Source organism: Belonocnema kinseyi, chromosome 7 (assembly GCF_010883055.1).
Source record: "Belonocnema kinseyi isolate 2016_QV_RU_SX_M_011 chromosome 7, B_treatae_v1, whole genome shotgun sequence".
NCBI classification, from domain to species: Eukaryota; Metazoa; Arthropoda; class Insecta; order Hymenoptera; family Cynipidae; genus Belonocnema; species Belonocnema kinseyi.
The window spans coordinates 31,279,823-31,305,488 of record NC_046663.1 but is presented as its reverse complement, the minus strand read 5'-3'; the positions used below and the strand labels follow the sequence as shown (position 1 = coordinate 31,305,488).

Genomic DNA, 25,666 nt, shown 5'->3' with positions numbered 1-25,666 from the left:
AATTTGGTTTTAATTACAATAATTTGATTGAATTTTTAACTGAAAAATCTTTTTTGCTTGAACAGGGTTACCGTTTTAATCGAAGAAAAAATTTCCGGTCTTTTCCCGGTTCGCAAACATTTTTCACGATCAATAAAATTTTTAAAATCGAACTCTATTCTAAAAAATTGTTTATTTAAAGTAATAAACAATAAACAACCAAATAAATCATTCAAACTGGCACTCTTGAATTTTAAAATTGAAGTTTAAAAGTTTTTCAATTCAAAAATTTTTGATCCAAATCCTCTGTAATTTGCAGATAAACTGCGAAATTCAGAATGTTTAACTTTGATAAATTATAGAGTTTAAAGATTTGGATTAAGTTCCAAAAATATAAATCCACGTTAAAATTTTCAATGCTCTAAATTAAAGAATCAATCAATGAACTTTAAAAATTTTAATTTATATTATTTTTAGGAATTTTAAGCATGAAAAATTTTAAAATTAACATTTTTTAACTTCATAATTCTTAAATTAGAAGTTGAATTATTTTAATTTGAAATAGTTTATGCATCCGTAAAAAGCTTTACAATTTTATTTCAAAACCTTGAGAAATCTAGAAGTGATTAAAAATTTTTTCAAATTTAAAACTATTTTTGAAATTTTTGGAGAACTTCTAAATATGTTTCCAAATTATTTGAATTTTTCCTACAACTTGTAGATAAGTCTGCACATTTTTTAAATATGTCCTTTTAAAAAAAAATTAGAGTAACTTTAAGAGATATTTAAAAGTTTTCAAAAGATTCCAAATTAATATGGGATTTGAAATGATTTCAAATATTTAAACGAAGTATTTCTTTCAAAAAAATTCGGCTATTCGGACGAAAATTTCGGTGTAAATACCCATAGCCTAATTTAAAATAAAATTTCGATTTTTGCAGATTTCAAACAAAAAATTTAGAAGCTTGTGAAGAATTTTGAAAGGCTCAAAAGAATAAAAAAATGTTCTTAATATTCTTACGGAAATTGAAAATGATTTTTCATTTTGAACAATTATTTTAACAGAATATTTAAACAGATTTTAAGATATTACCAAAATTTTCAAAAAAGAATCTGGAAGATTTTAAGGACTTTTTTTAATTTGCATGATTTTATAAAAATTGTAGAAAAAATTCGATTAATTTAAAAATATATTCCAAAGTTATGAACAAAAATTCTTACACTCTTCGTTTAAATTACTTGAACTCATTTCAAGTTATAAATTAATTTTGAAGCTTTTCAAATCCCTAAATTTCTCTTAACATTACTCAAATTGAAATTCTAACGATTAGAAGTTTTCTATGTCAAATAATTCAGTTCAAAATTGTTTGATTAAATATTTGCCTTTAACTTACTCGTCTTAAATGAACAGTCTAGTATTGTTATATATCAACTAATTATTCTTTTTCTTAATTAAAAATATCAAAATAAATGGGTTAAAAATTGAATAATTTTGACTGAAACAATATTTTGAATTTAATAAAAGTCTTTAAATACGAATATATCATTATAAATTTGTTTTAAAAATGAAAATATTTAGTTTATAAAGTTTGAACCGCTTGTTTACATGTGTTTAATGACTAAGACTTTCAAATTAAAACCGTTTAATTTTTAACGTTAAAATTTGAAAATTCTAAAATTTTGAACAGATTTAGATTCACTTTGTCAAATTAATATTGTTCACTTTTTAATAATTAAAGTACAGATCTATTAAAAAACAATTATTCATTAAAAATTACTTTTTATTATTATTAAATTCCAGAATTGTAAAAAAAGTCCCTGGAAGATTTTAAGGATTTTTTCGTTTAAATTACTTGACATTTATCATATTAAATTTCAAATTAATTTGGAATTTTTTCAAAAATTAAGTTTCAAATTGTTTATTTTCAAATATTTGGCTTCAATTTACACATATTAAATTAACAGTCAAATATTGTTAAATATTCAATAATTATTAATTTTCCTAATTAAAAATTGTAATTGTATGGGTTCAAAATGGAATACTTTGGACTGAAACAATATTTTTAATTTAATAAAAGCCTTTAATTACGAATATATTATTAGGTTATTTTTAAGTTGAGAATAGTTTATAAAGTTTCAATCCCATCTTTAAATTTTTTTAATGACTAAGACTTTCGAATTGAAATAGTAACAATCTAGAAATTTTGAACGAATTTAGAAAAATTTTATCAAATAAATTATTGTTCAGCTTTTAATACTTAAAGTACAGATACATTTGAAAAAATATTTATTCCTTTATTTATATTTACAGTTGATAAAATAATACTGTTTTTTATCAAAAATTCTCAACTTCAAACGCTATTATTTTTTACTTCTTTAAGTAATATATTTTCGAATTGCGCATTGTAAACTGAATGATATAATAATTAAAAAATCAATCCAACTAATTATTTTAAAAACTGTTGAAATCGATCTTGAGCAAATTTTTTTTCGGAAAATTTGTAAAATTCCTGGTCAAAAAATAAATTTATTTTTGTTGAATTCTTTTTTTTCATCTTTGTTTATTGAAAATTCAATTGTTTCGGTTAAAGTAAATAAACAAATTTTTAAAGTTAACCTGAAATTATTTAATTTCATTTATAAAAGATTCTATCTTAAAAATGTTAAAAGATTAAAATGCTATTCTTTGAATATTAATGGATAAAGAAAATAAAAAATTGGTCAGAAAAAAAGTTAAGGAATTTCGAAATTGAAGTTTCCCCCCCCCCCCCCCCCCCCCCCCTGTTTGATATCGATTGATGTGAATAGCAGCGAGGCGCATTTGTAATATCGCGGTTGATATAGGGTGAAAGGCGCACACTAAAGACATGCGCGACTCCACAGTTCTGGCGCATGTGTAGAATCGGCCAATGAAATATTTTCCGTAAGAATAAAAAGCGTTACGGAACATTTATGATTGGCTGATTTTCTTAAGTTTACTACGTACTTAAGGAGCTTTGTCTGAAAATCAAGAGATGTCTCAGAACCTTAAACAAATGAAATTTCTCTCTCAAAAGTGGTGAAATGAAGCCCAAGTAATATATAAGGATGACGATTACAGTACTTCTCGGGGTCCGAAGCACCTGGGAAAAAAGTTACGATGATATGTTTGAACCATAAATACGCTACTCTACTTCGATTGAAATCAACAGTCCCTGCCCTAGGTGTGTCTTTGACCTTTTTGCACCCGTGGACTCTTGATTTTTTTTTAATTTATAAAAAAAAATATATTTTACTCGTAAAACATTTGTATAAAATAAAAAAAAATCCTTCAAGTCGAAACTGTTTTTTTTTAAATTCAGGATTGTTACACAATACCAGTTTTTGAAATTCGCTCACTTTCCTCTGACCAACGTAATGGATTTTCTAATAAAAAAAAAAATTATCAACAAAATATATGCATTTTCAACCAAATAGTTTAACTTTCTACTAAAAAAGATCAATTATCAACCAAAGATCAGGTGGCTGCAAGACCGGGAATTTTTTGAGACAGGGAAATGACAGTAAATTTTTTATTTACCGGGAATTTTACAAATTTTTAGAAGAAAAATCTGTCCACGTTCGATTTCAACAGATTAAAAATAATTAGTGGATTTTTTATGTTTTTCAATTATTCTATTATTTAGCTTACACAGCGTAATTCAAAATTTTTTTACATTAAAAATTTTCCATTAAAAATTTTTATTTTTAATTTAAAGAATTTTTAAATGCTTTCTTATAGACTTGAACAAATAAAAAATAAAAGCCTTTAATGTTGAAAATTTGGGATAAAACCATTTTTATTTAATAAACTAATTAATTTTTTTTAATTTATCTGTACTTGAAGTAATAAAAAGTGAACAAAAACGATTTTAAATCAGTGAAAAATTTTCATATTTTAACGTTAAAACTTAAATAGTTTGAATTTGAATGTCTTAGTCATTAAACAAATGTGAACGTGTGACTGAAAGTTTATAAACTATTTTCAACTTAAAAATTACTTCATAATAATATATTCTTAATTAAAGGATTTTATTCAATTTAAAATATTGTTTCAGTCTAAAATATTCATTTTTTAACCCATTCAATTTGAAATTTTTAATTAAAAAAAAAAGATTAATTATTGAATATTTAGCATTATTTGAATTTTGATTTAATACAAGTAAATCGAAACCAAATATTTAAAAGTAAAAAATCTTTAACTGAATTCTTTGACATAGAATGCCTAGAATCGTTAAAATTTCGAAGAGCCTTTAATCTTTGAACGTTACAATTTTAATTGTTGTATTTGAAAAATTCTTAATTTGTAAGTGAAATTTTTAATTTTTGATTTATAATTTACAAATGAACATTTGTAGAAAAAATTTGAGCAATTTTAAGAGATATTTAGGAGTTTTAAAAAGATTAAAAATTATCATGCCAATTTTAGAAAGTTTTCTTAAAATCTTCTAAAATCTTTTTTGAAAATTTTGTTTAAATCTTTGAAGTACTTTTTAAATATTCTCTTAAAATAATTTTTCAAAATGAAAAATTATTTTTAATTTTCCTATGAATCTTAAGAAATTGTTTTTATTCTTTTGAAGCCTTCCACATTTCTTGAAAAGAATCTAATTTTATTTTGTTTAAAATCTGCGAGAATCTACTTTTTGTTTTATATTAGGCTATCAATTCAAGTTTTACATTAACTTTGAATCTTTTCAAAACTTCTACGTATCTAAAATTTGCAGGATTTTCTAAAAATTGTAGAAAAAAATCAATTAACTTTGACAGACATTTAGAAGTTCTGAAAAAATTTTCAAACTAATTTTTAATTTATAACCAATTTAAAACAACTTCTAGATTTCTCAAGATTTTGAAATACAATTTTTAAAATATTTCAATTTTTTAATATTTAATGTTTCTAGCTTAAAATTCCTTAAAATTATATAATTTTGAAAATTTCAATTTTCATTAATTGATTTTTTAATTTAGAGCATTGCAAATGATAACGTGGATTTATATATTTTTTATTTTTTTAATTTCATTGACCTTGAAAAATGTTTGCGAACCGGGAAAAAACAGGAATTCATATATATATCCAAAAAAATAATACATAAATGCATGAATTCATACCAAAACCAAAATTTTCCATCAAAAATGGAATTCAAAAATAAATCTTTAGCAAAAAAAAAATTAATTTTCAAACAATTAGAAACGATTTTTTAACAAAAATAATTAAATTTAAAAAAATTTTTAACAAAGTATTTCCACTTTCAACTAATTAGTTGAATTTTGAACGAAAAATGTAATATTTCATATTTCAACCAAAAAATATTAAATTTGAATTAAATATATTAGTTTTCAACTCAAAAAATGAAGTTTTAAACAAAAAATTGAATAATTAAGTTTTCAGTTAAAATAATGAATTTCCCACAAAATAGTTAAATTTAAAACAACAAAAAAAGACCAATTTTTAAACAAGAATATTAATTTTCTACAAAAAAAAGAATAAAATAATTAAATTCTCAGTTAAAAAAATTCATTTTCAACTAAAAAGATTAATTTTCTGCCGTAAAAGGTAAATTGTTAAGAAAATGCATGAATTTTCAACCAAAGATTTACATTTTTAACAAAAAAAAAGATGGATTTTTAAAGGAAAGGATAAATATTCAACCAAGATTGAATTTTCTACAAAAGAGAAGAATTTTCAACAAAATAGAAGAGTTTTCATCTTTAAAATATAAATTTTAAACCGAAAATGGAATAATTACATTTTTAGTTAAAACTATTTCCGACAAAATAGAAGGATTTTTCAACAAAGATGATTAATTTTCTACCGAGAAATATGAATTTTTTTCGAACGTAAAAGATAAATTTTCAACAAAGATTATTAATTATTTGTAAAAAGACAGATTTTCATTAAAATATGTGAATTTAAAGATAGAAAAATGAATTCTCAACCCGAAAAAATTGTTTAGGTATGCACAAAAAAAATAAGTTCTCGAAGGAAAATGTAATACATGATATTTACATGCAAAAAAAAAGATTTTCTACAAAAATTTGAATATTTCTCCCAGAAAAAAAACAAGTTTACAAGAAAGAAATGAATTTTCAACTAAATAGGTAAATTCTTAACAAAAAAGATGGATCTTCAATAAAAAAAGAAAAAACTAATTTCAATCCAACGAGATGAATTTTCTACTTAAAATGATAAATTATCAACCAAAAAAGGATGAGTTAAATCTACATTTAATTTGTACGATATTCACACATAATAATTCCATTTTTAACTAAAGATATTCCAATAAAATGGAATAATTAAATCTTTAGTAAAAAAATTAATTTTTTACACGATTGGAATCCGAAATAGCTTTTTTTATCAAAATAAATCATCACGAAAGCATTAAATCTATTATTAATTTTAAACCAATTAAAAACGAATTTTCAACAAAAATAACTAAATTAAAAAAGAAAGTTTAACAAATTATTTGCATTTTCAACAAATTAGTTAAATTTTCAACCAAAAATGTAATAGTTGACAATTTAACCAAAAAATATTAATTTTGAATTAAATTGATTAGTTTTCAACTCAAAAATTTTAGTTTTTATCAAAAAATTTATCAATGAAATTTTTAGTTAGAAAAATTAATTTTACAATAAAATAAATAACTGATTACTTAAATTTTCAGTTAAAACAATTAATTTTCAACAAAATAGTTAAGTTGTTAACAATAAAAGATAGATTTTAAAGGAAAAAATCAATTTTTTACATAAAAAGACTAATAGAGTCGAATAATAAAATTTTGAGTTGAATTAATTAATTTTCAACAAAAAATGAAGGCATTTTTTACCAAAAAGATTCATTCTCTACCGAAAAAGATGAATTGTTAACAAAATACAACAATTTTCAACCATAGTTAAATTTGTAACAAAACCAAAAAGATTAATTTTCTACGAAAAAGACGCATTTCCAAAGAAAAAGATGAGTTTAGTTAAATTTTAGTGCCAAAAACGATTTTCTAGAAAACAGAGTTACATATTCAGCCCAGAAAATACGAGTTTTAAACAAATGAAATTAATTTTCAACAGAAAAATATAAAATTTCAAAATGATTAATTTTCTAAAAAAAGACGATTTTTAAACTAAATTAATGGATTTTGTATGAAAAAATATTTATAACCAAAAATAGAATAACTCAATTGCCAGTTAAAACAATTTAAGTTGTAACAAACAAAAAAGAACAAATTTTCAACAAAATAGTTAAAATTGCAACCAAAAAGATGAAACTTCAACCAAAAAATAAATAAATGTTTCTACAAACAAGAAGAATTTTAAACAAAATACATGAGTATTCAACTAAATAGTTTAATTTATAAGAAAAAAAAAGGATTTTCAACAAAAAAGATTAATTTTCAAACAAGATTAATTTTCCACAAAAAATATGAGTTTTGAAAAAATTAGATGAGTTTTCAACTGAAAAATAAACATTTTAAACTAAAATTTGAGTAATTAAATTTACAGTTGAAACAATTTTCAACAGAAAAAAAGAAACTTTCAACAAAAAATACAAATATTAAAAAAAACTGGTAAAATCATTAAAAAAAAGAATTAATTTTTAAACCAAAAAGAGGAATCTTCTCTGAAATAATGATTAATTAACAAAAAGAGGTAATTTCTAGAAAAATAAATAAATTTTAGATAAAAGAAAACGAATTTTCAACGAAATAGTGGAATTATCAACCAAACCGTTGAATTTTTAACAACAACAAAGTGGATTTTTAACGATAAAGATTAATTTTCAATCAAAAAGATTAATTTTCTACAAAAAAGACGAATTTTAAACAAAATAGATGGATTTTACACGCAAAAAAAAACATTTTAAACCAAAAATTGAATAAATAAATTTTCAGTTCGGTCAAAAAAATTATTTCTGAACAATAAATGATGATGAAGTTGATATTCGAACGACAACTTATTGTAATTTTATATAAAAAACTGTTTAATTTGACTAAGCAAATACGATGATTCAACAAAATTATGAAATCTTAGAGACAAAAAAATGAATTTTCTGCAAAAGAATTGAATAGTCGATCCAAAAAAGATGAGTTTTTTAAAGAAGACTTTCAAACAACATATATCAAATTTTAATCAAATTAAATTTTCAATCAAACAGATGAATGTTTAACAACAAAAAAATATTAACTTTCAAGAAAATAATAATTTTTGAACAAAAAAGATAAGTTTTCTCTAAAGAAAGATACATTTTTCAATGAAAAAGAATAATTTTAAACAGTATTTGATACTTCAAGAAAGAATTTTTTTTAGTGAATAATAAAGAAAAAAAAGATTCATTCAAAATCTTGAATTTTCAGGCCACAGATGAACGATCTACAATACCGTTGAATTTAAATCCCGATATTTGCATTTTTTATAAAAATATTTTAATCCACAACTAAATAGTCATTTTATCACCAAAATAGTTAAATTTTCAATCCAAAAAAAAGACATATTTTCAACAAATCAATTGCATTTTCAATAAAGAAATGACGACTTTTTAACCAAATTGTTAAATTTCATTATAATAATAAATTTTTCAACCAAATAATAAAATCTTTAATTTCGAAATGAATTCTCAACAAAAAAATTAAATTATGCGTTTGTAAAGTTTCATTGTTATTAAAAAATTTCATTATAAATCCAAATTTTAACTAAGATTCCAAGTTTTTTCAATTAACAGAAAAATATGTATTTTCATTCCCTGAGTTTATAAATTTCAGTAAGATTTATTCATTAAATTTAAACTAATTGAATCAAATTTAAATAATAAAATTTATAAACTACGCCTTACGTAATTTGTTTTCTTTACACAATTTTCAAATTCAGTTTATCGAAAATCCCTGACTCTATCAGGTTTTTCCTGAAATTCCCTGATTTTTCCTGACCATTTTTGAATTCCTTGACTTTCCAGAATTTGCGGACCTGTAGCAAGGAAGTTTGTATAAAAAAATAATTTATTTACAAACAAATCGCACAGTTTCAATATAAAATAATTATATTTTGTGTAGAGGATTTCTGTCTTCTACTGATTGAGGCAATAAACTCTTGTTGTCCTGCATCTAAAATAAAATAAAATCATTAAAACCTCTTTTAAAGAGTGAGCTGGTATTTGTACTTCATTTTTTGTTCAATTTCTGACCTTTACGTGCGCATATAAAATAATGCCGACGAGTGTCAGGGTAATTCCTATTAACTGATTTATGGCAAGAGACTCGTTGAATACAATCGAGCCTCCTAAAAGTAGTAGACAAAATTTTGAATGGCCAACCATATTATACCTGATTTTTAAATTAAGGAATATATCGTATTTTTCAACTTTTATTTATATATCAGGGATCACAATCCGTCCCCTTTTTTTGGATTTTTAAAACAATTAACTTTCCACAAAATATTTAAATGTTTAACAACAAAAAAGATAGATTTTCAACCAAAAATATTAATTTTCTACGGAAAAGACTAATTGAATAAAATAATTAGATTTTTAGTTAAGAAATTAATTTTTAAACAAAGGTTTAAATTTTTGACAAAAAATGGATTTTCAACGAAAAGGATAAATTTTCTAACCATATTTAATTTTCTACAAAAAGGAGGAATTTTCAACAAAATAGAGGAGTTTTTAACTTTGAAATATCAATTTTAAACAAAAAATGGAATAATTAAATTTTCAGTTAAAACAATTTCCAACAAAAAAGAAGGATTTTTCTAAAAAGAAGATAAATTTTCTAATAAAAAAAAAATAATTTTAAAGAAAATTAATTTTTCAAAAAATAGTTAAATTTTTAACAACAAAAAAAGATGGATTTTCAACCTAAAATATTAATTTTCTACAGAAAAGACTAATTGATTAAAATAATTAAATTTTCAGTTAAAAATTAATTTTTAAACAAAGGTTTACATTTTTGATAAAAAATGGATTTTCAACTAAAAGGATAAATTTTATAATAATATTTAATTTTCTACAAAAAGGAAGAATTTTCAACAGAATAGATGAGCTTTTAACTTTAAAATATAAATTTTAAACTAAAAAATGGAAAAATTAAATTTTCAGTTAAAACAATTTCCAACAACAAAAGAAGATGAATTTTCTAAAAAAAATCGAATTTTTAGAAAATTAATTTTCCACAAAATAGTTAAACTTTTAACAAAAAAAAAGGTTAATTTTCTACAGAAAAGAGTAATTGAATAATACATTAAAATTTTTAGTTAAGATAATTAATTTTCAGCCAAAGGTTTAAATTTTTTACAAAAAAAATGGATTTTCAACGAAAAGGATACATTTTCAAACAAGATTATATTTTCTACAAAAAAGAAGAATTTGCAACAAAATGGATGAGTTTTTAACTTTAAAATATAAATTTTAAACCAAAAATGGAAAAATTAAATTTTCAGTTAAAACAATTTCTAACTAAAAAGAAGGATTTTTCTGAGAAGAAGATGAATTTTCTAAAAAAAAAGAAGTTTTAGGATAATTAATTATGCACAAAATAGTTAAATTTTTAACAACAAAAAAAGATAAATTTTCAACCGAAAATATTAATTTTATACAAAAAAAGACTAATTGAATAAAATAATTAAATTTTCAGTTAAAAAAATGAAGATTTAACTCGAAGTTTAAATTTTTTACAAAAAAAAATGCATTTTAAACGAAAAGGACAAATTTTCGAACAAGATTTAATTAGAAAATTAGATTTTCAGTTTAAAAATTAATTTTTTACTGAGGGTTTAAATTTTTGACAAAAAATGGATTTTCAACGAAAAGGATACATTTTCTAACAAGATTTAATTTTCTACAGAACAGAAGAATTTTCAACAATATAGATGAGTTTTTAATTTTAAAATATAGAATTTAAACCAAAATCGGAATAATGAAATTTTCAGTTAAAACAATTTCTAACGAAAAAAGAAGATGAATTTTCTAAAAAAAAATAATTGTTAAGAAAATTAATTTTCCACAAAATAGTTAAATTTTTAACAAAAAAAAAGATTAATTTTCTACAGAAAAGACTAATTGAATAAAATAATTAAATTTTCAGTTAAAAAAATTAATTTTTGAACAAAGGTTTAAATTTTTGACAAAAAATGGATTTATAACGAAAAAGGATAAATTTTCAAACAAGATTTAATTTTCTAAAAAAAAAGAAGAATTTTCAACAAAATAGATGAGTTTTAAGCTTTAAAACATAAATATTAAACCAAAAATAGAATAATTAAATATTCAGTTGAAAAATTAATTTTTGACAAAAAAATGGATTTTCAACGAAAAGGATAAATTTTCAAACAAGATTTAATTTTCAACAAAAAAGGTGAACTTTCAACCAAAAAAAAAATACTTTTTTACCAAATTCTTGAATTTTCACCAAAATAATCAAATTTTCAATAAAATTATAAAATACGTGACAAATTAATTCAACTTTTAACCAAGTACTTGAATTTTTAAATAAAAAAGATAAATTTTAAACAAAATAGTTATATTTTCAACTACTGAAAGTCTGTGATCCCTGATTTATGGATCTGAAAGCAAAATTTAAAGAGTAAATTAACTATCCTAAAACATAAATTAATTTATGAAAGGATACGTTAGCGGAGACGTATATCCAATTATCCAGTAAGATGTTAGGTTCACGAAAAATGCAATAATTCCTGACAAAAGGACCATTATCTGAAAAATAAAAATATTTTTACCATTCTATAAATCAATATACTATATAAATTAATATAATAAATATATACAATAAATAAATCAAACAATTAATCAATACATAATACAATACAATCCTTTCGTGAATCTTTTAAAATTTTTTGAAATCTTTTTCAAATCATTAAAATATTTTGACTAGATGGCCGCGAAACTTAATTTTTAAAATTCCCTGATATTTGCCTCGCCAATTTTTCATTTTTCCTGACCATTAATAGTCAATCACTAGAATTTCAATCTTGTAACATTCTTAACATATAATCTTTTATAAATGGAATAAGACAATTTCAGATGAAAAATTAAAAATGCCCAATTTATTTAATTCAACTAAAAAAGGTGACTTTTTTACCATAAAGGATGATTTTTTAATCCAAATGATAAATCAACTGTCCAAATAGAGAAATATTCAATAAAACAGCTCAATTTTCGACAAAAATTCAAAAAACAATTTTTAGACAAATTGTTGAAGAAAAAAATTAATTTGCATCGAAGCAGTTGCGGTTTTCGTAAAATAATTAAATTTTAAAGCCAAAAAGAAGCATTTTTTTAGAAGACAGTTGAATTTGAAAACTTCAAAGATGAATTCTGAACAGAAAATGCAAAAGTTGTTATATCAACCAAAAAAGATTAATTTTGAAACCAGAAAGACGAATCTTCAGGAAAGAAAATTAATTGTGTAAAAAAGCCGAATTTTTAACTAAAATTATGAATTTTCAAACCAAAAATATTCTTCACGCATACATATTTTTTTAGTTAAGAAACAAAAAAAAGTTAATCCAAATTGTTAAAATTTAAGGAAAAAGACTACTTTTTCTGAACATTTGAATTTCCAATTCGAATACATGGATTTCGAATTTTCAACTAAAATAGATCAATTTTTAACAAAAAAAAAAAAAAAAAAAATACAATGTAGTTTAACTCTGGCCCAAGTAGTTGCATTTTTAATTTAAAAATATCAATTTTCAACGAAATAGTTCAAGTTTCATTCAGAAAGATGAATTTTGAACTAAAATTATAAATTTTCAAACAGAATATTTAAATTATCACTAAAAAAATTTTAATTTTAACCAAAGACAAACGAATTTTCAACTAAAATTGTGAATCTTCAGCAAAAAATGATTTTTTATAAATGTGATAGTAAATAAATAAATTAAAAATATTTCAAATAAAAAATAGTTCAATTAAACTAAAAAACGCCCAGTTTTTACAAAATAGGTCAATTTCCTACAAACAGCGATTTAAGTTAAATTTTCAACAAGCTAATTTTCTTTAAAAATATTTGCCTTTTTTAACAAAAGTGTCGAATTTTCAACCAAATAATAAATAAATAAAAGTACCTAAGAAATAAATTATTAACAAGACCTGATCTGGGGCAAGCTTGTTTTGAAGTCTTTTGGAATCTTTTGCAATGTTTGGAATATTTGAAATATTTTAAAGTCTTTGTGAAATCTTTTAAATCATTCTGAAATGATTAAAATCTTTTTCCTGTCTAAATAAGCTAAATACTTTTTTCTTAATATAAGAATTAAAATTATCTTGTTGCTTACGATATCAATAAATGGCCAGTTTAAAGTGAACGTACTTCCTACAGGTTCAAAAATAGGAATAACACTCCAAAGCATAATTGCCGATAATGGTGCTTGGTAATACAAAAGCTGGATTGGATCCATTTGAAATTCCTTTTGCTTTCTGTTGACAAGCTAGAAAAAAATTGTAAATAGATATTTAGCCCTTTTTTGTTTAAAAAATGATGATGATCCTGAATCTTTAACGAAAAAATACATTTTTAACAAATTAGTTCAACTTTTAACCAAGCGGTTGAGTTTTAAAACAAAAGATATGAATTCTCAACAAAAAATGTGACTATAAACATTTGAAAACAAAAATATTTTTATTTTTATCAGAAATTAAAAAGAAGATTAATTTTCTAACCAAAAGTTAAATTTTCATATAAATAGTTCAATTTTCAACCAAAAATGATTAATTCTCAACAAAAAATGTAATACTTCATATTTAAATGCAAAAAGATTTTAGTTTTTAAAAAACAGAATTTAATTCAACCTAGAAAGACGAATTTTGCAAAAACCTAATTACATTTACAAATAAATTATAAAATTTTTAAGAAAACAGGTCAACTTTTAACCAATTAATCCAATTTTCAACCAATAAAGACGAATTTTCAAATAAGGAGATCAATTGTCTCCCAAAAAGTTAATTTTTTAACAAAAAAGTTGAATTTTCGTCAAAAAAGGATGAATTTTAACAAAACTGTTAAATAAATAGCAAAGTAATTACATTTTCAACGAAAATATACCATTTTTACAATACAGGTCCAATTTTAACCAATTAGTTGAATTTTAAATAAAAAAGATGAATTCTCAACGAAAACTGTAATACTTGATATTTCAACGCGAAAATATTTTATTTTTCAATCAACAAAAAAAAAAAGATAGCCCAGAAAGAAACATTTTTACCACAATAAAATGTATTTTCAGCCAAGTAGTAGAATTTTCAGCCAAAAAAACTACTTTTTGAAAAAATTGTTGAGTTTTCAACAAAATAATTAAATTTTTGAAGAAATTATACATTTTTTTTTACAAATTAGTTCAATTTTTAACCAACTAGTTGAATTATCAATCAAATAAGATGAATTTTCAACAAAAATTGTAATACTTCATATTTCAACGTAGACAATTTTTATTTTCAATCAAAAAATTGTATTCAGTCTAGAAACACGAATTTTCATCTAAAAATGTTAGTTTTCAAATAAAAACTAGCAATTTCAAAAAAATTTGAAATTTTAACCATCTAGTAGAATTTTTAACCAAATAGTTGAATTTTCAACCAAAAAGGTTGACTTTCAACCAATTTTTTTATTTATCCACAAAATAATTACATTTTTAACTAAATTATGAAATTTTAAACCAAACAGGTCAACTTTTGACCAAGACGTCGTATTTTCAATCAAAAAATGCTAATTTACAAATAAAAATGTAATACTTTATATTTCAACGCAAAAAGATTTTAATTTTGAATTTAAAAAAATTAAGACTAGCCAGAAAGACGAATTTTCAACTAAGCCGATTAATTTTCTACCATTAAGTTGAATTTTCAACTAATAATTATATTTTCAACAAAGTAGTTGAATTTTCAACCAAAAAGGATGACTTTTCAAAAAAATTGTTGAATTTTTATCAAAATACCTAAAATTTCAATCAACAACAATATAAAAAACCCAAAAAGAAGAATTTTCAACAAAAAAGATACATTTTTAACCAAAAATGCAGTACTTTCATTTTCAGCTTAAAAAATTAATTTGTAACCAGAGAAAAAAACTAATTTTCCACAAATAGTTAAACTTTCAAGCAGAAAGAATAATTTTTTAACAAAATACTTGAATTTTTAACAAAAGAATTAAATTTTTCAACATAAAGAAGAAGTTTTTATCAAAGAGATTAATTTCCTACAAAAGATGATATCTTTTTTTTTATACAAAATAGACAAATTTAAAAATTTTAAATCAAATAGTTAAATTTCCAATTAAAACGGTTGAAGTTCCAAGCAACAATGAAGTAGTTTCATTTTCAGTAAAGAAAAAAATCAACCGGAGAAAAAACAATTTTTTACCTAAATAGTTGAAATTTTAACCAAAAAGAATAATTTTTTAACAAAATTGTTGAAATTTCGTCAAAATAATTAAATTTTTAACCCAAAAGATGAAGTTTCATCCAAAAAGATTAATTTCTAAAAAAAGGCAAATTTTGAACAAAACACATGAATTTTCAACTAAAAAAGATAAATTTTCAGCCAAACATGAAATAGTTTAATTTTCAGTTAACAAAATTAATTCTCAAGAAAATAGTTGAGTTTTTACTAAAGTAACTGCATTTTCAACCGAAAAGGGTCATTTTTTAACAAAATTGTTGAATTTTTAATAAAATAATTAAATATTTAAACAATAAAATTAATTTTCTACCAAAAACAAGAATCTGTAATGAAACAAATGAATTTTTAATGAAAAAGTTGAATTTTCATCGAAGAGGATAATTTTGTAACAAAATTCTACTTCGAATAAATAGTGGAATTTGCAATAAATTATATGAATTTTCAACTGAAATGATTTATCTTCAACCGAGAAAATTAATTTTTTTTAAGTAATTCGACTTTCAAGCAAGTAGTTGAATTTTCAACAACAAAAAATAAATAAATTTCTAACCAAAAATGAAATAGCTTCATGTTAAGATTAAAACATTAATTTTTAACCAGAGAAAAAAACATAATTTTCCAAAAAATAGATGAACTTTCGACAAAATAGTTAAACTTTTAACCAAAAAGATGAAGTTTCGTCCAAGAAAATTAATTTAAAAAAAAAAAGGGGAATTCAGAACAAAATACATGAATTTTCTACTAAATAAGGTCAATCTTAAACCAAACATGAAATAGTTTAATTTTCATTTTAATAAATTAATTTTCAAGAAAATAGTTGAGTTTTTACGAAAGTATAGGTAAGTTTCCAACCGAAAAGGATCATTTTTAACAAAATAATTAAATTTTTAACAAAAAATACAAAGTTTTGACCAAGAAAATTAAGTTTATACCAAAAACACGAATCTACAATGAAACAAATGAATTTTTAATCCAATAGTTGATTTTTAATCAAAAAGGACATTCTTTAAACAAAATTCTAGAACTTTCAAAAAAATAATTACATTTTTAAACAAAAAAGCGATTTTTCAAATAAATAGTTATATTTGCAAGGAATTATATGAATTTTCAAGAAGAAGTTTCTATCAAGAAAATTAATTTTCTAAAAAAGATCATATATTTTGTTTTTTAAACAAAACAAATGAATTTTCAAGTAAAAAAAAAATACATTTTTAACAAAAAAAAACAAAAAAAACAAAGAAGTTTCATTCAAGAAGATTAATTTCTAAAAAAAGACGAATTTAGAACCAAACACATGAATTTTCAACTAAAAAAGATCAATTTTAAACCAAATATGAAATAGTTTAATTTTCAGTTAAAAAAATAAATTTTAAACCAAAGAAAAAAATTAATTTTCAACAAAATAGTTGAGTTTTTACTACAGTAATTGAATTTTTAACCGAAAAGGATCATTTTCCAACAAAATTGTTGAATTTTTATTAAAATAAATATTTCAACAAAAGAAAAAGCGACTTTTCAAATAAATAGTAAAATTTTCATTGCAAGTGAAATGATTCATCTTCAACCGAAAAAATGAATTTTTGAAAAAGTAATTCGACTTTCGAGCAAGTAGTTCAATTTTCAACCAAAAAAGATGAAATATGAACAAAAACTGTAATAGTTAATACTTTATGAATATTTAAAAATCACTTACCACTTGATACAGAGAAGTAACAAGAACTCCCAATGTAGCGTAAACCGTTCCTAGAATATTGAACTGAATATCGTAATAAAAATTGATAAAAACACCGAGGATAATCGGTATCAGAGTCAGTTTAACCAGAGTACTAAAATACTTTTTATAAAAAATGATTTGCATAATAATAACACAAGGTGTAGTTAGCATTTTGGCTATTTGATAAGTGCCGACAGTATTATTGGCTAGACTTAAATTTGTGAAAACGACAAATCCACAAAATGTCGTGGCAATAAGAAGCATTTCCTTAAGAGGCACGTCCTTAATACAAAAAACGTCCATCCTCTCACAAATTATTAAACCGATAAAAGTTATTAAAAAATGAATCATTGAGAGAGTGATATTCGGAAATCCGGCGTGTACATAAAGCCATTTGTTGAGAAGAACAATGATTATTGAGCAGACGATATTTAATACTAAATAGATTACGGTCAGTTTCTTTTTTGCCATTATTATAAATTATTTATTAAAGTTTTATAAGCACAGATTCAAATTTACGTAAACATCACTTTTGAGGTTAGGAACTACAAAACATGTTATTTAATACATTCCGGTAATATCGGTTTACTGAACGAAATTTATGAAAGAGACTCATATTAAATTTACTTTTAAAATGCGTTCAATGACTTGATTCACACAGAATGCGGATTAATTTGGCAATATTTTAAATCGCGAAACTTCTATTTTCAAAATAGTTTCTGCTAGCTCACTAGCGTTTCTGGCGGAATTAATTCGAACTAAGACACATTTCGCTTGGCGCGCCGAATTTTGTCAACGACAACGGGTTTGCAGATAATTTTTTATTTTTGTGCTGGTTTCAATGAAAAAGTAATCTAGTGAAGTGATTTTAAGTGAAATAATATAATGGAGTTTCCCCTCGGATACAGGGAAGTTGTTCCGGATCAAACCCTGCCCGAAAAATGGAAGGAAATCACTTTGAATACCGGTTTGTAAAACATAACCCCTCATTTTCGGCTTTTCAAATCAATACTCCAATTTGCTGTTTATCGAGTCAAAAAGTCATTTGTAAAACATTTTCCTGGGTTTTGGAGCACTAGATTTCATCGTAAAGTATATCAATGTTACCTGGAAATTTTATTTTGACCTGAAAAAACATGTTTTGTGTAACGTGACTGTCTAACCTCAAATTCATGTTTTGAGACCTTGAAAGCTTTGAAAATTTGAAATTAATTTTTGGTTCTGGGAAAAAAACTAATTTTTATAGTTCATCTATTTATATTTATTTGTAAGCAAATTTCTAAATTAGAACAAAATTATACGTTTCAAAATTTTTTTGCAAATTTTCTCGTTTTTTTATTATAATTTAAACGAGTTACTACGTGAAGCATCTTTCTAAAACTACCAGATTTTTGTTTCATTCATACAAAAAAGGCTTTTATTTTTCAATTTTTTGTTCAGTTTTGAATTTCTCAGAATACTAAATAAAATCGTATTACTTTTTTTTTTAATTGAGAAAACTGAACTTCCAGGCTATAATAATATTGTATTTATTAATATCAAATTAATTATGTTGTAGAAAATTCATCAATTTTGTTAAAATATCATCCTTTTTGGACGAAAATTCCTCTTCTCCGTTTGAAAATTCCACTATGTAGTAAAACCAACTATTTCGTTGAAAATTAACTTTACTGAGCAATTATATTTTCGGGTTGGAAAGTCAATTTTATTTGTAGAGAATTAAATTTTTTTCTATTATGACCGAATTTATTGAAAATTCATCTCTTTGTGGTTAAGGAATTAACTATTTTCTTTAAAATTAGCATTTTTTTATATTTTATAATAGTTTTTAATTAAAAATTAATATTTTTTCCTTGAAAATTCAACTGTTTGGTTGAAAGTCGAACTACTTTGTTCAAAAGTAATTTTCTCGGTTGAAGATAAATAATTTCAGATTCAAATTCATATCATTCATTTAAAATTAAATTTTTTTTTAAAAATCGTTTTTATTTTACAATTAAATTATTTTGTTGAAGACTCAACAATTTTGTTAAAAAGTTATCCTTTTCGGTTAAAATTCAACTATTTGATTAAAAATTCATTTTTTTCGTTACAGATTCGTGTTTTCGGTAGAAAATTAATATTATTGTTTAAATATTTAATGAATTAAAAAAAAGTAACAATTTTGTTATAAAAATTATCCTTTTCGGTTGAAAATGCAGCTATTTCAGTCAAGAATCAACTGTTTTGTTGAAAATTAATTTTTTAAACTGAAAATTAAACCTCCATTTCCGGTTTAAAATTGAACTTTTTTAGTTAAAAATTGATATGTTTTGTTGCAAAACCATATTTTTTTAGAAAATTAATCTTCTTGGGTGAAACTTCATCTTTTTGGTTACAAATTTATCTTTTTTGGTAAAAAATTCATGTGTTTTTGTTTCAAGTTCATATCTTAGATTAATATTTTTGACAGTAACTTCTTTTTGGTTATAAATTTAACAATTTTGCTTAAAAAAATATTCTTTTTTGTTGAAAGTTCAACTATTTTGTTGAAAATCCTTTTTTAAATGGTTGAAAGTTTTTTTAACTGGAGATTAAACTACTTAATTTTTGGTTGAAAACTAATTTTATTAGTTTAAATTTCTTGTGTTTTTCTGTGATTTCATCTTTTTTTGTAGAAAATTAATCTTCTTGTGTGAAACCTCATTTTTTGTTGAAAATGTAATTATTTTGTAGAAAATTCAACAACTTTCAAGTGTTTTGTTGAAAATGCAACTAATATGGTAAAAGTTTCAACTATTTTGTTGAATATTATGTCTTGTCCCTGTTTGATAATTCATTTTTAAACTTGAAATTGAACTCTTTCGTTTTTGGTTCAAAATTGATCATCATAGCAGAAAGATGATATTTTTGGTTGGGACTCTTTTTGGTGAAAAATTGATTTTTTATTAGAAAATTCAAAAATTTGGTTAAAAATTAATCTTTTTGGATGAAAATTCAACCATTTTGCCGAAAATTCGTTTTTTATCTGTTTGAGAATGAATTTTTTAAACTGAACATTAAACTACTTAATTTTCGGCTGCAAATTTTTCTTTTTAAGTTGAAAATTAAACTATTTGATTAAAAATTTATGTGTCTTGTTGCACACTCGTTTATTTTCTATAAAATTATATTAAAACAATTTAATTTTTTGTTTAAAATTGATTTATTTTTTAGTTCAATATTGTAGATTTTTTGTTGTGATTTGATCTTTTTTGCAGACAATCTTCTTGGCCGAACCTTCGTTTTTTTGTTAAAAATTTATATATTTAAAAAAATTCAACTAATTTGATCAAAGATACAACTATTTTGTGAACATTTTTTTTCCCTAGTTGAAAATAAATTTTTCAAACTGAAACTGCTTCATTTTTGGTTGAAAAATTTTTTTTTTAGTTGAAAATTCAAATATTTAATTTAAAATTCATGTGTCTTGTAATTGTTAAAAAATTTGTATTTTTTTAGTTTAAAATTTGTGTAGTTGGATCTAAATTGATATTTTCTGTAGAAAATGAATCTTCTTGGTAGAACCTTATTCTTTTTGGTAAACAATTTGATTATTTTCTTAAAAATTCAACAATTATGTTAACAAATTATACTTTTTGATTGAAAGATCAACTATTTTGTTAAAAATTCGTTTTTTCTCTTTTTAAAAGTTACTTTTTTAAAATAGAAAATTAAAAATTTTAATTTTTAGTTGAAAATTTATTTATTTTTTAGTTTAAAATTCTTGTGTTTCGTTGTGATTTTCTATTTTGTGGGCAATTAATCTTCTTGCTCGAACTTTCATTTTTTTTCAATTGAAAATTCAAATATTTGATTTAAAATTCATACGTTTTGTTAAAAATGTGTATTTCTTTACTTTAAAATTCCTGTGGTTTGTTTCAAATTTATCTTCTCTGTAGAAAATTAATCTTCTTGGTAGAACCTTATTCTTTTTGGTAAACAATTTGATTATTTTCTTAAAAATTCAGAAATTTAGTCAAAAATTATACTTTTTGGATGAAAGTTCAAGTGTTTTGTTGAAAATTCAACTAATTTGGTAAAAGGTTAAACCATTTTGTTGAAAATGAGTTTTTTCCTATGGTTGAAAATTAATTGTTAAACAGAAACTATTTTATTTTTTGTTGAAAGTTTGATCTTTTTGGATTGAAAATTCAAGTGCTTTGGTAAAAAATTGAACTATTTTGTTGAAAATTCGTCTTTTTGGTTGAAATATTTTAATTTCATTATAAATCAGACCTGCAGAAAATTTAAAATTTGAATATTCTAGCATTTTTTTATAACCTAAATCCTCATTTTCATGGTTTCGACAATTTGAAGCGTAGGAAAGTTTAATCGATTCCAGTTTAAAATTGTGACTATTTCCTAAATTTTAAATGCTGATTCAATTTTAAATTCTCTAATTCATAAAGTTTTATTAAAAGTATTCTTCAAAAGTTTTTTAATTAAGATTGCTTTAATTATTAAGGCTTTCAATTGGAAATTGTTTAATTCTGAATAATTTATGTGTAGATTGTAAAGAAGAGAGAATATTAAACTGCGATTTTAAGTGTTCTGAATTCAAATTCAAGTATTATATGATTCTTTTTTTTAATTGCAAAATTTAGAATTTTTTTAATGGAAGCCAAATAAATATGATTTCTGTTTTAATAAAATTTTATAATTATTTAGGTCTAAAGGATTTTAATTTGAAATAGTAAAATTTAATCAAATTTCAATTCGAATTAAAATGTTGAATTTATACGATAAATGATAGAGAAATAGTTCCGCAAAGTTATTAAAATTTTTTGATTGTAATAATTTTAAACAGGTGGAAGTCAAAGTACTTTGCAGGATATCAAAGTACCAGAAAGAGCTGGCGGTTATTCGTACAAAGACTGTTCAAAATATTTTACCAGAAATCGGTTTATTTACTGGCGAATTTCACACGATATTCTTGAATTGGTGGAACACAGTTTGGACGTAAATTTAGCCAACTGTAGAGTCAGATACAAATTTACGGACACGCCACTTCTAGACGGAATTTCTATTCACGAAACCGTAAATTCCGTTGTGATATTGGTCGCCACAGTTTCTAGTGTTCACAAACTCACGTTTCCTCATCCGGATAAAATTCACAGACAGGTAATTTACTCGAGATTTTTATCGTTTGATAAAATCTTTGCAAGGGGCGTAGTTTTTTTTAGACAATTTTCGTATTTAATTTAATTTTCAGGAACCTCTGGTTGGCTCTCATCCGGACTTGAGCATCCAGTCAATTTTCAGCGAAGCTTCAGTACAAACTGCGAGAGATCCTCATACATTCCACGTGATTCCAACTGCAGGAACAACAAGTATTTTTTATAAATTTATTTTTGAAAAGCCCCCTTTTTTAATTAAAAAAGTGATTTTTACTTTAGGGACTCATGTATGTAATTTTTTCAAATTTGCTAAAACTTTCTCCTGAAGATTATATTTTTAGTTGTAAATTTTATGATTTGGTTGAAAATTTAACCATTTTTTTTTCAAAATGACGTACTTTTTTTGGTTGCAAATTCAACTTTTGTTAAAAATTCGTCTTTTTGGGTTCAAAATTGAACTATTTTCGTAGACTGAAATATTTCAGCGGAAATATTTTTTAGATAAAAACGATTTTTTCTGAAAATGTGTCTTTTTGATTTAAAAGTTCATAGTTTTTAGTAGAAATATTGCATCTTTCTTGGATAAAAATTAGGATTTTTTTTTTGAAAACTCAACTATTTCTTGGAAAATTGATTTTTGTTGCAAATTCTTATTTTTGTGTTGAAAGTCAATTTAAATATTTTTGGATAAATATTCATCACTCTAGCTGAAAAAAACGTATTCTTTACAATTCTTATTTTGTTGCTGGAAAATGAACTGGAATTTAATTTGGATAGAAATTTAACTATATTTTTTAAGGTCCGTGTTTTTTATTTCATCCATTTTAGAAGGAACTTCATCTTTCTTGAATAAAAATGCAACTGAAAAGAGAACTAAAGTCTTTTCTGGATGAAAATTAAAATTTTTTGAAATTTAAAAAAAAATGTTTAATTTATCTGTTTTAAGACAAATCGAAACCTCAATATAAATATAGCAATCTATATATAAGATATAAAAAATATAAATATAAAAATAAGAAAGTAGAGAATTTCATCTATTTGGTTAAAAATTAATCCTTTTTCGTGGAAAAAAATTCGTCTTGTTGCATTAAAAATTCAATTTTTTTCGTAGAAATTTATTTTTTTTTTGTAAAAAATACATATTTTGATCTTGAAAGTCAACTTTTGTTAAAAGGTCATTTCTCTGGTTGAAATTTCTGCGGTTTTGTTAAAAATTGAACTATTTAGTAGAAGACGTACTTTTTGTTTATATTTAATGTTTATTTAATGGATGAAAATTAAATTTTTTTACATCGAAACTTTTTTTTTTGTTTAAATAAAAAATTTATCTGTTTTTAGAAAAATCTAAACTTAAATATAAATATATAAAAAGATATAAATATAAAAATAAGAAAAAATATAATCTTTCTGGGACGAAAATACAACTAATTTGGTAGAAAATTGAACTATTTTGGTTAAAAATTCATCCTTTTTGGTGGAAAAAATTCGTCTTATTGCATTGAAAATTCAATTTTTTTCGTAGAAACTTATTTTTTTTTGTTAAAAAATGCATAAATTCATGTATGAAATTCAATCTTGAAAGCCAATTGGAATCATTTTGGATGAAAATTCAACTATTTAAAAAAAAAATTTGGATAAAAATTTATTTATTTTTTAATAAAAATGCAACTATTTGGTTGAAAATTCAAATATTTTGTTAAAAGATCATTTCTCTGGTTGAAATTTCTGCTGTTTTATTGAAAAATTAACTATTTAGTAGAAAACGTACTTTTTGTTTATATTTAATGTTTTGGGTGTTAATAAGAGAACTAAAATCTTTTCTGGATGGAAATTACATTTTTTTTTACATTGAAATTTTCTTTTTGTTTAAATTAAAAATGTATCTGTTTTTAGAAAAATATAAAAATATATATCTAATAAATCAAAAAAATCTAAATATAAAAATAAGAAAGTTTTTTGTGGAAAAAATTCGTCTTATTGCATTGAAAATTCCATTTTTTTCGTAGAAACTTATTTTTTTTGGTTAAAAAATGCATATTTTGAACTTGAAAGTCAACTGGAATCTTTTGGGATGAAAATTCAACTAATTAAAAAAAAATTTAATAAAAATTTAATCTTTTCTTAACAAAAATGTAATTGTGTGGTTGAAAATTCAAACATTTTGTTAAAAAGTAATTTGCCTGTTTGAAAATTCTGCTGTTTCGTTGAAAAATTAAATATTTCTTCGAAAATTTACTTTTTTTTTTCGTAGAAACTTATTTTTTGTTAAAAAATTCATATTATTATCTTCTTGAACGTCAACTGGATTCTTTTTGGATGAAAATTCAACTATTTAATAGAAATTATTTTTTTAAATAGAAATTCATCTGCTTTAAGAGAAATTTCCTGTTTTTGTTTTTTTTTTTTTTTATAAAAGTGCAACTATTTGGTAGAGAATTCAACAATCATGCTGAAAATTCATCATTTTTTGGTTAAAAATCCGTTTTTTTGGATTGAAAATACAATTTTTTTCATAGAAACTTTTGAATTTAAAAATTCATCTGTTTTAGGAAAAACATAATTTTTTCATTGTGCAAACGCAACTTTTTGGTTAAAAATATTTTCCTTTGCTTGATTATTCAGTTTTTTTGTTTGAAAGATTTGGTTGAATCACTTTTTTTAGAATATCATTTTTTTCTTGAAAATTAATTTGTAAACTGAAAATGTAACTTTCATTTTTTAAGATTGATCTTTTTTAGTTGAAAATTTTTCTGTTTTAGTTAAAAGAAAATAATTTTCTTTGTTTGAAATTTCATTTTTTTGGGTAAAAATGCATCAGTTTTGTGGAAAATCGACTTTTTTGGTAGTACATAATTTTTATATTTGAAAGTTAAGATCCTTGCTTAAAATAAAAATCTATGATTTTCAGAATTAAAGTGTTATAACTGTTCTTAATAAAAAAACAAAAACAAAAAAAAAACATTATTTTCAATGAAAAATGTTAAAATTCACAAAAGAACATGAATTTTAACAATATTTTTTGCAATTGAATTTTTTCTAACCGTCGCTTTTTACCAATTTGTGAAAAATGATTGCATTTTAATAATTGACGGCTTATTTTTTTCGGGAAAACATTCTCTACAACTCTACTGTTTCCAATTTTATATTTTTCCCGGAAAAATGAGCAGTCATTTATTAAAATGCAATCATTTTTCAAAACATGGTTAAAATTAATGTTTTTTTGTGAATTTATATATTTTTTATAAAAAATAATGTTTTTATTTGAAATTACATCAGATATAATATTTTGATTCTTAAAATAATAGAAAAACTATTTTTTCAGATCCCTGACTTTTGGAACGACAACTGCCTTGGACGATCCAATTTCCAAAATTCGAGTCTTAAAATATTCAATTTCCTTTTTCTAATTAAATTGTCGAA

The 25,666-nt window shown here is 22.5% G+C and overlaps 2 protein-coding genes across 3 annotated transcripts in view; one reads left to right on the top strand and one right to left on the bottom strand.

Annotated features, from left to right (window-relative positions):
* Positions 1-8,912: 8,912 nt before the first annotated feature.
* On the bottom strand, positions 8,913-17,923 carry LOC117175788 (solute carrier family 35 member E3-like). Of its 2 annotated transcripts, XM_033365526.1 has the most exons (5): positions 17,088-17,917; positions 13,276-13,428; positions 11,610-11,692; positions 9,173-9,311; positions 8,913-9,092 (listed from the first exon to the last, which is right to left on the bottom strand). In XM_033365526.1, exons 1-5 carry the CDS (start codon positions 17,577-17,579, stop codon positions 9,027-9,029), a joined length of 933 nt encoding a protein of 310 aa, XP_033221417.1. In that variant the 5' UTR covers positions 17,580-17,917; the 3' UTR covers positions 8,913-9,026. The 2 variants fall into 2 exon arrangements, with proteins under 2 accessions (XP_033221417.1, XP_033221418.1); XM_033365527.1 differs by lacking the exon at positions 13,276-13,428 and having other exon boundaries at positions 17,088-17,923.
* Positions 17,901-25,666, top strand: part of LOC117175787 (nuclear pore complex protein Nup160 homolog) — a 57,704-nt gene continuing 49,938 nt past the window's right edge. Inside the window, exons 1-3 of the mRNA XM_033365525.1 lie at positions 17,901-18,075; positions 21,937-22,250; positions 22,342-22,459. Coding sequence (XP_033221416.1) covers positions 17,994-18,075; positions 21,937-22,250; positions 22,342-22,459 — 514 coding nt within the window. The 5' untranslated portion in view covers positions 17,901-17,993. The remainder of the gene's footprint in view (positions 18,076-21,936; positions 22,251-22,341; positions 22,460-25,666) is intronic.

Excerpts from the sequence above, each read along its gene's own strand:
- LOC117175788 (XM_033365526.1), bottom strand. The coding sequence starts at position 17,579 with ATGGCAAAAAAGAAACTGACCGTAATCTATTTAGTATTAAATATCGTC. Across the intron at positions 13,429-17,087 it reads TTACTTCTCTGTATCAAGTG|CTTGTCAACAGAAAGCAAAA; the intron begins GTAAGTGATTTT and ends ATTTTTTTCTAG. Across the intron at positions 9,312-11,609 it reads GGATATACGTCTCCGCTAAC|GTATAATATGGTTGGCCATT; the intron begins GTATCCTTTCAT and ends TTTAAAAATCAG.